Source organism: Mycteria americana, chromosome 24 (assembly GCF_035582795.1).
Source record: "Mycteria americana isolate JAX WOST 10 ecotype Jacksonville Zoo and Gardens chromosome 24, USCA_MyAme_1.0, whole genome shotgun sequence".
NCBI lineage: Eukaryota > Metazoa > Chordata > Aves > Ciconiiformes > Ciconiidae > Mycteria > Mycteria americana.
This window is the reverse complement of record NC_134388.1, coordinates 4,934,772-4,950,627: the sequence shown is the minus strand read 5'-3', so window position 1 is coordinate 4,950,627 and position 15,856 is coordinate 4,934,772. Positions and strand designations below refer to the sequence as shown.

The 15,856-nt window shown below is 49.4% G+C and overlaps 2 protein-coding genes across 3 annotated transcripts; one reads left to right on the top strand and one right to left on the bottom strand.

Moving 5' to 3' along the window:
- Nucleotides 1-2,908: 2,908 nt before the first annotated feature.
- On the bottom strand, nt 2,909-8,820 carry DDX49 (DEAD-box helicase 49). The gene is made up of 13 exons (XM_075523944.1): nt 8,661-8,820; nt 8,406-8,529; nt 8,232-8,317; nt 7,849-7,970; nt 7,560-7,747; nt 7,283-7,423; nt 6,941-7,016; nt 6,742-6,818; nt 6,139-6,236; nt 5,698-5,772; nt 4,980-5,068; nt 4,499-4,570; nt 2,909-4,203 (listed from the first exon to the last, which is right to left on the bottom strand). The coding sequence occupies exons 1-13, from the start codon at nt 8,773-8,775 to the stop codon at nt 4,027-4,029; spliced, it is 1,440 nt and encodes a 479-aa protein (XP_075380059.1). The 5' UTR covers nt 8,776-8,820; the 3' UTR covers nt 2,909-4,026.
- Nucleotides 8,821-8,984: 164 nt separating this feature from the next.
- COPE (coat protein complex I subunit epsilon) lies at nt 8,985-14,594 on the top strand. Of its 2 annotated transcripts, XM_075523945.1 has the most exons (10): nt 8,985-9,146; nt 9,494-9,556; nt 9,980-10,080; nt 10,289-10,441; nt 10,925-10,978; nt 11,474-11,555; nt 12,614-12,769; nt 13,044-13,112; nt 13,624-13,698; nt 14,242-14,594. In XM_075523945.1, exons 1-10 carry the CDS (start codon nt 9,021-9,023, stop codon nt 14,287-14,289), a joined length of 927 nt encoding a protein of 308 aa, XP_075380060.1. In that variant the 5' UTR covers nt 8,985-9,020; the 3' UTR covers nt 14,290-14,594. The 2 variants fall into 2 exon arrangements, with proteins under 2 accessions (XP_075380060.1, XP_075380061.1); XM_075523946.1 differs by lacking the exon at nt 13,044-13,112.
- Nucleotides 14,595-15,856: the final 1,262 nt, after the last annotated feature.

Sequence of the window (15,856 nt, the reverse complement as noted above, 5' to 3'; positions counted from 1 at the left end):
TTTAAGGTACAGCAGGAAAGGTGAAGGTTCAACAACTGCAAGTTGTTGGGAGGAGAGCCCTGGAACGGAGAAGCAGCCATAACTACGATGGAGCATTGCAGGGTTCAGGCTCAGTCTTGCCCTGCCAGCAAAGAGAAAATCCTGAGGCTCGAAGCACTGACCCGGGAGGATCCTGCCAGCAGCAGCACCCAGCTGGGGCCCGACTGCTGCATGGGCAAGGCTTGGGGACAGGCAGCCCTGGCCCCCCACTGTCTCTCTGCTTTGTCAAGCCGAATCTTTAATATCCAGCTGCCCAGCCAAGAAGCCCTGTGCTGTATTTCCCTCTGAACAAGGACTAGAGCCAGCAGCAAAGGCGTCCAGAGCACACCAGCTGCCATCTACCGGCTAACCTGGCGGCGGGCCCCCCCAGGGCTGCACACAAGCTGCCCCGGGAGAAGGGCTTGGAGGGGAAAAGGCCATTTCTGGTAGAAAAGCTTGCGAAGCAGCTTTTTAAGGCTTTCAGAACAGCTGAGTTTGTGTTTGCAAAGAGCATCCAAAGGTAAAGCAGCAGCTGACACAGTGCAGGCTGGACCAGGGAGATTTCGGACAGCGTGAATAACCCACATGAAGGTACAGCCGTGTTAAATGCACGCAGAGATGGTGTGTGTGCACCAAGTGCAGTCCTTGGGAGGGGGGAGCTGAAAATGGCTGCACCTGCAGCCAGCAGCAAAGCTGGAACATGAGCTCCAATGCAGCACTGCTGACTCAGCAGAGAGAAATCAAAAGCCAGGCCCAAAAATTACCCCAGACTATTTCATTCATTTTCTTCACTATAGACATCCAGAGCTTTCCTGCCTGAGACAGAATCTGTATATGAAGTAGGTGCCAGCCCCTGAAGGGGACGGCCGTGTTACCAAACCTGTCCCCACTTGCACATTTCCTTGTTCAGCAGAAGTGCCAGTGTGCAGGATTTATCAAATCCTGTGTATCTCACATAGGAGGATCCCAGCCTCTCCCTTCTCCCTGCAAAACTTCTGGGAAGTACTCCTCAGAGATGTTTGTGCCTCCGTAAGAGGGGCAGAGATGGGGGGAAATGCTCCAGGAAGAGACAAATATTTCCTTAAACACACACAAAGCAGCCAGTTTTGGCCTGTGCCTACAGCCCCATCAGCGCAAAGGCCAGACAGAATTGCCCTGCAAGGTGGGAGGCAGAGGAGCACGTGCTTGCCGAGTCCCTCTGAGCAGCAGGGCTGGACGATGGTTTCACACCCAGAGGAGACCGGAGGATGAGGAGGACTGGCACGGGTGCAGGACTGGCCCCTCGTGCACGCCCCGGCACAGCCCCCATGCCAGCGTGGTGTTCAGCAGCCGCACGCGGTCTGGGTGAGAGAAGAGGCAGCGATCGGAGATGCTGAAATGAGAAGTTTCCATGGCAACCCAGCCAGGGGAAACCCCCCCAGAGCTGGGGAGCTGGGGCTGAAGGAGGGGAGAGAGCAGAGCGTGTGGAAGGCACGCGGCGAGAGGCGATGGGCGTGCTGGGGCACAGCGGGGCATAAAAAGGCAGCCGTGTTCGGGCCAATTCTTGCACAGCACAGATAGGGAAGCGGGGAGCGCCTGCTTGGGGGGCTGGCAGGCAGAGCCACACACAGAGGAGGGTGGTTTTACAGCCAAGACGCAATCTAGGCTGTGAGGAGAAGGAAGTCCTTATATTCCTAGGGGATCCCAAAGGTTTGTGACAATGCTTAGAAACCCCAGAATGGAATATCCTATTTGGGGGGGAAGTACTGACAGCACAGTACTACTACATACTGACAGTACAGAAATGTCATCCAATGTCCTTTGGCCCTGGGCAAGATATAAATTCCTAATCTGGGAATTTTAGGCATCTTTCTACTTCCCAACTAGCCCAGCAACCTCTTTTTCTACTCAGCCACTCCCAAAACTGATTATCTGAAGCAAGAGCATCTAGTCAGCACTACAGAGAGCTCTTATTTCCAGCACGTGTCCTACCCTCACAGAGAAGGCTGCTCAAGAAAGACAAGGGATGTATTAAAAGGAATTTTGAATAAAGCTTCAAGACAAGAGCCTTGATCAAACCCCACATGTCACATTGTGCTGGAAGGAGACGAACTGAGAAACCCCCACCAGGCTGAAGCAAAGAGACTTCAGACAGCAGGTTAAGAAGTGTCTGCGAGAGGGAGGGGATCAACTGACACTCCAAGGCAGTATCAGCACCCTCCCAGGAAGGCAGGAGCAGCCTGTCCCAGAGAGGATGTCTTTTTAATCTACAGCTAACAGACTTGCTCCACAAATTAGCATGCACGAGGCTGTAGAAGCATTTAGTATTCAGAAAGCATCAGTCTGATACAAACCTATTTGCTGCTGCTGCAGCAGCTGCCACCGGTGACAGCGAGCTGTGCTACAAGGCAGGCTGTTGAGTGCTTTTTCCTTCCTGGAAGGCACCCAAGAGGACAAAGCGAGGAGGAACACGTTCAGGCATCTCTGAAACCCCAGCGGTACCACACCCATCTCGCCTGCCACCAGGCAGCAGATGGACCCGCACCTCCCAAGCCCGTGTCAGCACTGCACTCCTGCATGGCCTGAAGGCACCGGGAGGCCCTGCTGTGCATGGCTGGAGGAGTTTCCCTGAGGGAAACAGCTTTCCTCTGCAAGACCTCACTGTACACAGACCACGCTTGAGTCAGGCGAAGGCACCACAGGGACCGCATGCTCCCAGGAAAGGAGCTTGGCTGAGGTTGCATGAAGGGACTGAGGGATATAACACCCACAAGAAACTCAATCCTTATCCAGCTCATCTCTTGAAATAAACCCAATTTTATCTCCAAGCTGCTTGCCACACAAGTACTACTCCCCGCCCCTAAGATCCCACAACTCTCCCATGTGTTGGAGAAGGTCAAACATCCAGACATTTGTTGCAATAAATATTTATTTGGGCACTGACCATAGAAACTATTTTTGTAAGCCAGAGGACAGAAATAACAGATCTTCAGTCTCAAGTCATAGAAAGCTCTGAACATTAAAGAAGGCACTGAGGCTCAAACCTGACATCAGAACAGAGCTGGCCAAACGCTGGCCTGAGCTACTCTGGAATTTTAAGTTCTGTCTCCATAGGGAAATGCAACTGTTTCTTAGGAGAGCTCTGCCCCTGCCAGCCTAACCAACGTCCTGTTTCAAACATACGTGATGCAAATCTACACAGGGAAGCCCAGAAACCTACAGAGCAGACCCAAATATAAACCACTCTGATTAGTCTTGGATGGTACAAGAAAGAAGGCAATCCTACTCCTGGGGTTGTTCTTCTGTGCCAGAAATGGTCTTTGAACTGACTGATCATCTGGGAAAACAGAGTCCCCAGCAGCCCCGGTCTCCAAACCATGACTCTGCTATCCCTACAGATAGCAGCCCAGGGCTGGAGTCAAGGCAGACAATCGCAGGCAAGAGTATCACTTAAATGTATAAAGCAGAATTATCCCAAGACAACCCCAGGACCAGCCACAGAATACAAATTCCCAACGTGTTTCAGGAATTTTCCTCTCAGAAAACTCTGGGCTATGGCACAGATAGGGGCTGAGCTCATTTTGTCACAGTATTTTTAGACTCTGGCTCAGGGGAGAATCTGTTGATATAAACAAGTGTGAGTGGCAAGCGCCAGCCCTTGAAAGGGAAAGAGCAATGACTGAATGAAGGGGGAAGAGAGAGAGGATCTTTATTTCCCTTCACGTCACCAAGAATTCAGGTCTGGCCTCTCCTTTGCTGGAGGAAGGAAACATGCTCTTGAAAGGCATTCTTCCAGGAGACTGATCCAGCCTGCCAGGAATTGCCACAAGCCAGCAGCATTGTGCAGGATGGAAAAATAACGGAGACAGTTTATCAAAGCGTCCCTTCTCCCCTCACCCACCTTCCCCCTACTCTCCAACACTGATTTCAGGTCAGAAGTGTCCACATTAAAACACGTTAGATCCCAGTATTCTCCAAGCAGCAGCAATGTCAGGGCAGTCCGAGCCAAGCAAGTCAGGCCAAAGGATGTTACTTCTCTTCCGTAGCATGCAGTTTGTTCCGCCGCTCCATCTTCTTCTGCAGTTTCCTCTTCAGCTGCAGTTGCTTTTTCTTCTGCAGTGTCTGCTGGACCTTCTCACGGTATTTCTTGTTTTTCTTCTTGATCTTGGCTAGCTCTGCCTTCCTTTTTGCCTCCAGATCTGGATCCTGCAATGGCAAATTCCAGGACACGAGTGACGTGCCTAGGGACAGTGCCAGCCCCTTTGCCTTTCCGAGATGCCCACGCTGCTTTCTAGCCTGTGACTGAGTAGGCTGCGTAAGTCAGACACTACTCCAATGCACTTTTTAATATCAGTCACCCTTTAAGATAAAACTTAACCACCCTGAAGGGGAGTGAGGCAGAAACACCACAGCAGTGAGGGAGGAACCGTCATTCCTTATCCACATCGATGGCATTATACTAGCTATTGATCAAAGTAGTTTATATAGCAGCAACTCTCACCTTCCCTTCAAGGATCATTTGTTTCCGCTTATTTATTTCTTTCTTCTCATCAAAATCCATTCCCTCCAGTTCCTGTCAAAGCAAAAATACAGCAGGACAATCAGTAACCGAGCACCAAGTCTGACATGGAGAAAAGCAGTAGAGCTCTAAAGAGTCAGCAGAACCTCGCCAGTGTGCACACATTTGGTAGCCTGCAGACCTTCCCCCCCAAAGTACCAGCCTCAACACTCAGCAGCACAAAAATGCTGCAAAAATGTGCAGTAACAGAGCAAACCTAGCGAAGATAACTAAAACAACCCTCCACGCACACACATCCAAGTGCTTCCACTAGAAAAAGGAAGAAAAATTCTTATTTATGTGCTCAAGAGCAAAGCTGCATATCCAGAGCCCCATGTTAGACTGCAACGAATCTCCTGGTTACGCCCAGCTGCCCAAGATCTCCAGTCCTCTGAACAAAGGGGTTTCATGTTTGCACACTTACTATTTCACATTCCCTCCTGGTGACGTTCACTTGGGTGAGGATGTCAAGCACAAACCGCTCCTCCACAGAGAACTCCTGCAGCTTCAGTTCTAAATCAGGGCGAGACATTTACAGACCATGGTTGGTTACAAAATCCAGGGGCAGATTCTCAACTAAGAAAAAACCCAATATAGTTCCACTGATTATCAGTGGAATCGTTGTCATATGCTATGATCACTCTGACTTCTTCAGGCCTACAAGAAAGGATTAAATCCTCCCCTCTGCCTACAGTTCCCTGTAGCATAAGATGTTGTGTTAATTAGGTCTACTTCCTAAAAAAAGATGAATTCTGAACCTATGCAAAGCAGCCTGTTCTTTTTGTCCACCTCAGCATACACAGGAAGGAAGGAAGGAAGCAAGCAAGGGAGTAAGGAAGAAGCTGGCTGCTTTAATAAAAAGGTAGCAGAGAAGGTTCAACACACTGGTTCTCCTCCACTAGAAACAGCAGGAAGACAAACACGTTCATGCCTGGCACACGCAAGAGCAGAATCAAAGCTGACGGAGATTCAAGGGCTCCCGCGCTTTTCCAAGTCTTAGCCACACAGGGAAAAGAAACCATTTTATGCTGATGTTCTGGATCATACGTTCTGCACTGATGAAATCAGGGCTGCAAGTACCACAAGCACAAAGGAACATACAGGAGCCCACATTTTAGCAGCATTACTGGTGCTCTACTTACTGATTTCCTCCTCAATAGCGTGTACGAGATGGATGTCGTACTGCGTCACCAGTGTAATAGCTATTCCTTTCCGACCTGGATGATGAAAACACAGTGATATATGAATCTTGACAAGCAGAGGGAGATGAAGCCTAGCCCACGCCAAATTCCATCCATCCCCATGAGCCAGCCTAGCACGTTATGGTGACGGGGTGCTCAGAGGGGTCTTTATTTGCTCTGAAAATTCAGTTAACTACTGGTGCAGATCAGACACAAGTCAGGGTGAGCCATCGTCGCAATCTCAAGGCAGGATGCCGAGCCAGCGATCTGAGTAGATCTGGCGCTGACCGAAAAGACTGCGCTGCAGCTGCTGCGAAGCCTCCGCGCACCCATTCAGGGCTCAGCCCCAGCACTGGGATCCCAGTTTTAGCCAGCAAACGGCACGCGGTTTCCCCTACTCACCCGCACGGGCTGTCCGGCCAACCCGGTGAATGTAGATTTTTGGCAGGCCGGGAGTGTTGTGATTGATGACAACCTGTACTGCAGGAATGTCCAAACCTCTGGAACGCAGGGAAAGAGAACAGAAGTTGACAAACACTGTTTTATTAAAACAGTTTATGCAGTTTAAGTTCCTGTCCTCTGCTTTCTCCAAGAGCCCCATATTCTCATTAATATAATCTTTATTGGCTCGGGCTGATTCTAGGACAAACTCTCTCCATGTGCAACTCTCCAATAGTCACAAAACGCAACGTCGCCTTGTAGCCTGCCGTTCCCTCCTAGACCCAGAGAACACGCTAAGCCTCACAGAAATCGTTCTCCTGCTAGAACACACACACACACCAGCTGCAGCAAAATAAGCCAGGATCACAGCTACATCACACGCAAGTAGGCTCCAAAACACAGCTCAGAGATGTTCTACAACGGAAGTGAACAACTGTGTCCTACCCAAGTGGGGGGAATTTAAAGCTCTGCTCTTGCTAAACCCAGCCTAATCTCCACAGTGGTTCTGGTGCTTAAAAAGTAGTCTTAAGGCTGCTGGCAACAGAGACCCCATTTTTCCCTTACCTGGCAGCAACATCAGTGGCAATGAGAATCTTAAAGATGCTGGACTTGAACTTTGCTAAAGCTGCAAATCGTTGCCGCTGTAAAGAGAAAAGTTTGCGTGAGGGACGTTGTGATCCACAGGAGCTGTAGGACTTGGACAGGCGCCTGGCTCAGGATGCAGCTGGAAGCATCCATGTCACAGATCTGTCCTGTCACTCACCTGCTTCATCATGGAATGCAGAGCTACAGAAGGAAAGCTGTATTTCCTAAGCATCATGTTCAAGACCTGGCAGTCCCTTGAAGGAGAAAAAACCCCAAAAAATCAGAATATAACAGGAAAATGTAAAGCTGATGGATCAGGACAGAGCTGGGATTCCTCGAGAAGGAATTCAGCCCCAGATTGCTCAAAGGAAAAGGTGTTTTTCTACCAAATTTCAGAGCAGACTAAGGAAACAAATACCATCCCAGCCTATAACCGAATACACCGGGAATTTGGGGTCTGAACTAGAAGCGTAAAGGCACCCCTACGTGAAGGGCAATCACGAGGAACAATGCCACTCACTTGCAGGTTTTGGTAAAGATAATAATAGACCAGTCTTCGTGCTCGTCCTGGAAGGTCTGGATTAAATGGACAAGGTACGCGTCCTTGAGCGCTTCAGGTACAAGCAAGTAGCGCTGGTCCAATTCATCCACTGTCCGCACCCTGTCGGGAAGGCAAGGCAAAGCGCCAAGAAGCACCGGTTGGGCAAGTGAAAATGGAACACAAGGGAGACGAAAGACAAGATAACGGAGAGAAAATGGGATTCTTCACCCTCTCAGCAGAGTGGATGGAGACTTACTCGGACACAGCCTCCCAGAAGAACGGTCTGTTGGCGGCCAGGCTCTTCAGCTCGTTCAGCGTATCGGTTAGCGTGGCGCTGAACAGCAACGTTTGTCTGCGTGCTGGAACAGCCTCCAGAATCACCTCCAGGTCCGCGGTGAAGTCAGCACAGCCCTGCTCCAACAACCGGTCAGCTTCGTCCAAAACCTAAGCGCGGCCGAAAATAAATGAGATCATCCGCATGCAGACCTACAAAGCTAAAAATCTGAAAAGCATTAAAAAAAAAAAAAAAAGGAAAGCTGCCTTACCAAGAACTTCAGTTTTTTAAGGCTGAAAGTGTTGGAACTGCGGAGGTGATCTGCCAGCCTGCCGGGCGTAGCGATGACCACGTGGGGTTTACGGGAGAGCTCCAGTGCCTGCTCCACCATGTCTGCAACAAGAACCACGGAGCCGAGTTATGGGGCAATTAAACGCGGACCCTAAAATCCTTTGGCCTGTAGGACTAGAAAATGTCACTCTCCTTATTTCCACCAGCCTCCACTGCTTCGGGCACCGGGTAACCGCTCCTCAGCACGAAGAAAACACACCGCGTGGAAAGAGAGTCTCCCCGGGCGCTCTGCTCTTTCCCAACCCAACCGTACCGGGGCCGGAGGGGAAGGCGGAGGCTCCGACCCCACGCAGCAGCACTCACCCAGGCCGCCCACCACCACGCAGTCCTTCAGGCCGAGGGGTTTCCCCAGGACACGGAACTGCTCGGCGATCTGGTACGCCAGCTCCCTGCCGGGGAGGAAAGAGCTGAAGCGGGGCCGGCCGCCGCGGCGGGGCCTTCCGGGGCCGGCTCGCCCGGTCCGGGCCGTTCCCGTACCTGGTGGGTGTCAGCACCAGGCAGAAGATGCCGTAGGGGTCCTCGGAGAGCACCTGCAGCACGGGCAGCACGAAGGCCGCCGTCTTCCCGCTGCCCGTCTTGGCGCAGCCCAGGCAGTCGCGACCTGCGAGGGAGGCAGAGGGACGGGGACCGTCAGCGGCCGCTAACCCCGGGAGCGGGACGCGGACCGGGAGCGGGACGCGGACCGGGAGCGGGACGCGGACCGGGACCGGGACGGGGAGCGGGCGCACTCACCCTGCAGCACGGGCGGGATGCAGGCGGCCTGCACGGGCGTGGGCCGGCTCAGCCCCACCTGCCGCGCCTGCTCCACCAGCCACGGCGCCAGCCCCAGCGCCCGGAACTCCGCCATGGCCGTGCCCGTCTGCACCCGGCGCTTCCGATTGCGCGTCACCGGACGCGCCTGTCCTTCTCATTGGCTGCCTCCTGCTGACCCCACACCCAGCCTGCCTTGCTCGGCAGCCGCTTCCGGCGCTCTGGTGACGTTTACGTCTTTTTGCGTGCTTATTGGCTGGTACGGGTGGTCTCCATGGAGACTGCGGCTCCCGGCAGCCGCCGGGGCTCAGCTGCTTCCGGAGACGTGTCTGAGGGGGGGAAATGGCGTCCGGGGCGGGTGCGGGCTCCGCTGGTCAGGGCGGCGACGCCGACGAGCTCTTCGACGTGAAGAACAGCTTCTACATCGGGGCCTACCAGGCCGCCATCAACGAGGCACAGCGGGTCAAGGTAGGGGCGGCTCGGGAGGGGGACAGGTCGTCTTTTGGCCCGCGGGTCGGTGCCTGTCCTCGGGACCGGCCGCCCCGGCGTCCAGAGGGGCGAGCCTGGGGCTCCCCGGGTGCCCTTCGTCCCTGCCCGCCTCGTCCCAGGCTGTTTTCGGTGCTCCCCGCCTCCCTGCTCTAGCAGGGGGACACTGGGGACAAAGTGGGGCTCCCGTGGGCCCCGGGAACGTGGGGGGGGGGGGGCGGGTATCGTTTCTCTGGGGGAATCTCGTGTGTGGAGTCGTGCTGTTGCGGGGTTGGGTTATGGCTGTGCAGGTGGCTGAGAGAGGTTCTTGTTTCCTGTCATCCCTTCAGCCGTCTAACCCGGAGAAGGAAGTGGAGAGGGATGTTTTCTTATTCCGAGCCTACATCGCCCAGGTGAGGTTGCAAGTGTTGTATTTGCAGCAGCATAATCTGAGCGCCGGGCTGGAGTCGGGGAGGTTGTGAATCTGAGACCGGTGAATACAGCGTTACACAGTTTGGTATTAATTCCTTCTTCAGCAATGGAACATAATGTATCCCCCAAAAGTAATGCAGTTGTCAACGCAGTGTGCTGTTTGTAGGGTCAGGATGACCTGATGAGACCTCTTTGAGAGGCTCTTCTTTAGCTTTGAAATGGTCTACGGGGAAATAGTCCTTAGTTATGAAGTCTGGCTGCGTTTGTGGAATACGATGGGAGACATAAAGTAGAAGTTTGCCCTGGTGGTGGTTGTTGTAAAAAAGGGTTTGGAAAGTAAACAATTATTTGCTGTATTCTTAAAAATGAGTAAATTATAGATTCTTCTTCTTTGCCTTCAATAGAGAAAATATGGTGTTGTCCTGGATGAAATTAAAGCCAATGCTAGTCCTGAGCTCCAAGCGGTGAGGATGTTTGCAGAATATCTTTCAAATGAGAGTCAAAGGTAAGTCTGATAATAAGTTGGAACTCAAGCGCTGTCTAACAGGGAATATGTTTCCACGTGGAAAGTTTCTAGTAGAAGCGTGGTCTTTATTATGATTTTTCTGTGGTTTTGCAGTGAATCTCAAGAAGGCAGAATTGTGTGGAGGCGGGATCTTTTTGTCTTGCTTAGTAATGAAACACTCCCGTTTTCTCACCCTTGCTCTTCATAGGGATGCCATTGTTGCTGATTTGGACAAGAAAATGGCAAAAAGCGTTGATATAGCCAATACTACTTTCTTGCTGATGGCTGCTTCCATCTATTTCCACGACAAAAATCCTGATGCGGCTCTGCGTACTCTGCATCAAGGGGAGAGCTTGGAATGGTAAGTGTAACTCGCCCTGGCATCGCAGAGGTGCGTGCTAGCAAAGCCTCTCTCTTGTCTAGGTGCCGTAGAAATGGTCTGGCTTATCTCTAAAAAGCTTTGAAACCATTGAGAAACTGCCCATTGAGAAACTGCTTTGAGGTTTGCCTCCTTAGTAGTAAGTGATTTGGTGCTCGTCCTGCAATATCAAGTCTATTGCTCCCTTGTGAAACTTAAGAGCCTGATTTATTGATTCATACGTGTTCAGAATTGCTGAAATGAGCGTTATGTCAGTACGGCGAGGGAGCACTTGGGAGCTAGGAGCGAGCTTCCCCCTTCCGGGTCCAGCTCTGAGAACCGCCTGCTCTGTTGGTTCCCTGCGGCAGGGAGGCTTGTCCCTGGGTGCTGGCAGTACCCCTCTGCTAGGCAGCAGACTCCCAGGCAAAGCGTAGGGAGCAGTAAAGCATGCAGTTGTGAAAATCCCTTTGCTCTTGTTCGTTGCAGCATGGCCATGATGATACAGATTCTTCTGAAGCTCGACAGGCTTGATCTGGCTCGGTACGTAAGTTTGTGTCCCTTTGCTTCTTAATGGTGCTCTTGTGGGGTGGGCCTTGATAAGAGAGTTTTCATCACCCAGCCTCCCCCAAGGGGCAGCATTTTAACAGCTGCAATGGACAGAAGAACTTGTGTGTAGGTATGGGTGCGCTGCAAAAGGTTTTTATTCTTCAAGTCGCAAAAGTTGTGGAGATAATATAGCTGGGTACAGCTAAAGGAAGAGAGATGGACCTCTAGGTTTAATCTTACCTTTGGCAGAACGTGGTTCGAATCTCTAATCCTGGGTTTCTAACTTCCCATAGGGAAGTAAACCAGGGAGGTCTTTCACAGATTCTTTCAGTAAAACATTAAGAGGTGTTTGTGCCAACTTGCTGTGGCTGTTATGCTATAGCGATAGAAGAGCTGGGAGAGGGAACGACAACATTTTGTTTGTATCTTAAAGAAGTGCAGAAGTCACCTTGTCTTTCTTTTATGTGACTCCCACTTTTGCCTCTGCAGCAAGGAACTTAAGAAGATGCAGGAGCAAGATGAGGATGCGACTCTTACTCAGCTGGCAACTGCCTGGGTGAACCTGGCCATAGTGCGTATCTTAAATGGGGATCCCAAGCCTACAACATCTGAGAAACACCACTCTGTATCTTGTTCCTGATTGCTCTTTTCACATCCTGCTTTCAGAAAAGCATGCAGGTTTTTTGTTGTTTGGGGTTTTTTTTTTCCCCCCTTCCTTCAAGTACACAGAAAATATTGGTAGCTGGCTTCACAAACTAACTGGCTATTTTGATTGTCGGCCTTTTTTCTGTGCTCCTTAGCCTTCATCTGCACAGGGAAGAGCTAAACTACGCTTAAATAATTCACAAAACATTATAATATAACATGGCAAGCTGCAGTGTTACTAGCATCCAGACCTTGCAGTTAAACTCCAAGGAAAAAAAAAGTAATTCTCTGCTTAGAGCAGACTGTCTTTGAGCATGTTTGTGAATCAGACAAAAACGTACACTGTTTGGTAGTCCAGATAATCAGGTGATTGAAAATAGGTGGTCTCCTAAAATGCAGTGCAGTCCGAGGTTATGCATGCAATAACCTGTTATACTATTAAGACTTCTTTTTTTAGTGTTCACTTGGTTTTGTTATTAAATCTCTCATACGTAGCCCTTGCCTTACAACAGTGTGCAGCTCGATTCTCCTTAAGATCTTAGTTTCCACTAAGGATCCCACCTTTAATTGGTGGAAGCTGCTGCATGTAGAACCTTTCTGAAGCTGGAACTTTCTGAAAAGCCAGGTGTCCATACCTGTGCTTAATTATAAAAATCTCATTTCATAATCCTTTATTAAAGTCAAACATCTGAAGTGGTTTTTCTGAAGTGTTTTTTGTTTTCCTTTTTTAACGGAAACCTGGATCTTTCAATCGTTTCAGTGGTTCTTAATATTTTTGCATTTCTTTTGTCTACGGTCTGACAGTGGTCTGTTGTGGTACAGGAGATCACATGAATGCAAATAGCATTGGTTCTTACGCATTTTATACCTGTTTTATAACCCTAGAAATGAACTTTGTGCCTAGTCCTTCAACCATGGCAAGAATGTACAGGCTTCTTGGCAACATGTAATGAAACTGTGGGTGTTTGTCTCCTCCCTTTGCAGGGTGGTGAGAAGTTACAAGATGCCTATTACATCTTCCAAGAGATGGCAGACAAATGCTCCTCCACCCTCCTCCTACTTAACGGACAAGCAGCCTGCTATATGGCTCAGGGCAAGTGGGACGATGCAGAGGGAGTACTTCAAGAGGCATTGGACAAGGTACTGTGGTTTTTGCCAGGCAGATTTGCTCTCATGGGGATACAGAGTAAAACAGCAAGGACTTTTGCTGTTACGCTTCATGAAAATACCAGTATATCGATCTATATCGCTCAGGGTGGTCGCTGTTAACACCTACCTTTTCTTCTGCTTTGCCTTTTCCGGTAAAGTGAGCTATGGGTTTGGCAGAACTTGTTCTCGCAGAACTGTGCTGGTCGTTACGCTTAGTCACGGTAGAGGTAAGTCAGATAGATCAGGTGATTGTTCTTGTTTTCAGGACAGTGGCCATCCTGAGACCCTCATCAACTTTGTTGTCCTGTCACAGCACTTGGGCAAACCACCAGAGGTGAGGCTTGTTTTGTTGTACTCAGCAAGCAGATACGATCAACCTGTTCCTGCTGCTGAGGGCAGGTTGTGTGTTCCTAGTGCACGTGGTAACTGTGCTTGGGTTTTGCCATTTTATATGTTCTCATCGGGATTGGCATTAACAAAATAAAATAGTTCTGGGGTGTGGGGAGCTTGCATCTTCAATATTCAGTAAGGTGTGTGTGGAAACACAGATGTTGTAGGCAACGGTAGACTTGAGAGGAAGGCCTGGGCGGAAAAAGAAAAATCTCTGGAGTTCTGAGTTCAGTTCTCACTGATTATTTTCTTGAACCCACTATTTAAAGTCTGATTTTTAAGTGCAGAGTATGCAAAGGTCGTACTGGTTTTAGTTGGGACTGCTAACATTCAGGACACTGAAAAAATCAGGTCTGTACTCGCTGCAAACAAATACATTGAAGTATAATGTTTTAAACTCTTGGTTTCTCTTCATGTTATCTCAATTTTTAAATTGATCTATCTCATCCCATCAGGTTACGAATCGCTATTTGTCACAGTTGAAAGATGCGCATAAAAATCATCCATTCATAAAGGAGTATCAGGCAAAGGTACTAATTACTTTCTAATATAAAACTGGATTTTTCATGCCTTGTACCAGTGTCCGATGGGGCGAGTGGATTTTTTACCAGTAAACGTGACTGCAGTTCTGAGGGGGCAGGTCCGTGTTCTTTTGCTGTCACATCACTTGCCAGCAAATTTTCTAGCCCTTGTGAGAGGTGTTGGGAAACACAAGCCATGTGTTAAACAAAGGAATGATGTACCCGAACTGGCTAACATCTTGAAAGAATAGCTCTGAGATATGGGTTCTTTGAGTCAGAAGTTTGTTACCATCGGACACTACGCTTAAATAGTGGAAACATCCTTCTGGAAAAGAGAATTTGGGGAGGTGGAAAGAAGGGTAAAGATAATAGTGAAGGGAAAATGGAACAAATAGAAAAAAATTGAGAACTGGTACAGGTAATCATGCTTCTTAGAATTCCTTTTGCCTTAGTGAGCTGTGATAGTAGTGTTCTCTTCAGCTAGTGCAGGTTTTATTAAATTTTCAGTAAAGTTCAAGGTTTGTTCATTTTATTTTTGTTTCTGAATTGAAGGAGAATGACTTTGACCGGCTAGCCATGCAGTATGCCCCCAGCGCGTGAGGAGAGGGGAACGAGGCTGCAGACCTGCTCTGTGGTACCTTGGGAACTGGGGTTGATCCGCAAAGCCTCTCTGGTAACACGGAAAAATGCCCTCTGCAAGTCGGTCTGGCTTAACTCACTGCGGCAGGGTCTTGCAATCCAGCAAGCCGGTTCAAAACCTGTATATAACATGTGGCTACTTGAATTTGGTAGCTGAAAAGCCTGCGTTCTGGCTTACCTGGGTCCTGAACTCTGTTTAAAATACAGTGTGAATCAAGAGTATGCAACACTGTACCTTAAACATTCCTAATAAAGCCTTTTCTGGATCTGTGTGCCCCTTAATTTCTGGAATTCAAGTAATTCCACTCTCGGACTGAGCCCTGTCATCTGTACCGAGGGTACTCTGTGGGAAGAGTATGAAGGTTAATTTTAAGCATCTGTATTCAGTACATGGATGAATCCTGAGTTACGGATCTTCTTTCAGTCTGACTGATGACTCCTCCTTTAACTTCAGCATCCTCTGGAAGAAGGATGCGCAGCTGTAGGGGTTACTGCTGGTGAGAGGGAAAGCTTCCCCGAAATAAAAATAATCCGATTGTAATAGGCTCAGCCTTAATCTTAAGTTGGTAAAATGCTCATGTCCTGGAGCCAGGCAAGTACGTGCTGCCGTACGTGTGGAAGTGCACTTGTCACCGGTCACTTCTGAAAGTGGGGTTGTTGACCCTGACATGTCACGGGACATAACGTGATCCGACGCTACGTGATTATGCTTTTCTGTAGCCTCGGACTCCTCTCTGGCATTTCAGACTACCGAATGTGTCGAGCGATTGTGTTCTATCAGAGATGCAAAGAGCCGATGTCCAAGCAGAACCCTCAGCTGGGACCTCCTGAACTCGAATATTTGAATTATCTGTTGAATTCTCTTGGGTTGCGTTTGAGGAGAGGGAGAAGAGGGGTTTATACTACACTGTAAATGTGTCTAACTGGCGTTTCCTTTGTGCCCACCTCGGCCGTGGCTGCTCTCAAAGGGCTCATTGTCTCTTTCCTTGGCTTGTTTAGTGAGCAGCGCTTTTCAATGAGGGGTTATTCATGGTCCAGTCTTGAATGAATGTTTCCTTTGTGGAGCTGTCTGAGGGAGACGTGAAAGGGGCTTGTGTGTTCAGGGCAGCCATTACCCACTTGATGGGCCATGATAAATTGACTTAAAAATGTAAACAATAAAAGCGAGTGGCATAGTAGGAGCCAGCGCTGTCAATGTGAGAATAGGGGAACATGTTGTTCGGACCTCCGAGAGGAATGAGTTTGTGTTTTCTCATCGCTGCCCCAGACCAATTAGAGGTTCCAGAGAACTGGAAATGGCTGTGGTCAGAGAAATGACTATAAATGAAATAAAACTCACTTCTAGTTTGTCTTTTTCTTTCCCTATCAAGCTGGTTCGAGTTACAGTTCCATCGGTGCCTGTGATGAAGAAGATTATTCTCCATCTCTAGCAGTGAGGATCCCACAGCTGCAATTCAGGCGATAGTTTTGGTGCATTAGGACACAACTGAACTCCATTTACTCCTCCATGGCTGGAACCGAATACCGC

What these genes read in the sequence shown, in the direction of transcription:
- DDX49 (XM_075523944.1), bottom strand. Translation starts at nt 8,775, where the DNA reads ATGGCGGAGTTCCGGGCGCTGGGGCTGGCGCCGTGGCTGGTGGAGCAG. An exon ending in CATCCCGCCCGTGCTGCAGG is followed by an intron (nt 8,530 to 8,660) that starts GTGAGTGCGCCC and finishes CCTCCCTCGCAG; the next exon opens with GTCGCGACTGCCTGGGCTGC. An exon ending in TTCTGGGAGGCTGTGTCCGA is followed by an intron (nt 7,424 to 7,559) that starts GTAAGTCTCCAT and finishes CCTTCCCGACAG; the next exon opens with GGTGCGGACAGTGGATGAAT.
- COPE (XM_075523945.1), top strand. Translation starts at nt 9,021, where the DNA reads ATGGCGTCCGGGGCGGGTGCGGGCTCCGCTGGTCAGGGCGGCGACGCC. An exon ending in CAAGGGGAGAGCTTGGAATG is followed by an intron (nt 10,442 to 10,924) that starts GTAAGTGTAACT and finishes TGTTCGTTGCAG; the next exon opens with CATGGCCATGATGATACAGA. An exon ending in GACAGGCTTGATCTGGCTCG is followed by an intron (nt 10,979 to 11,473) that starts GTACGTAAGTTT and finishes TTGCCTCTGCAG; the next exon opens with CAAGGAACTTAAGAAGATGC.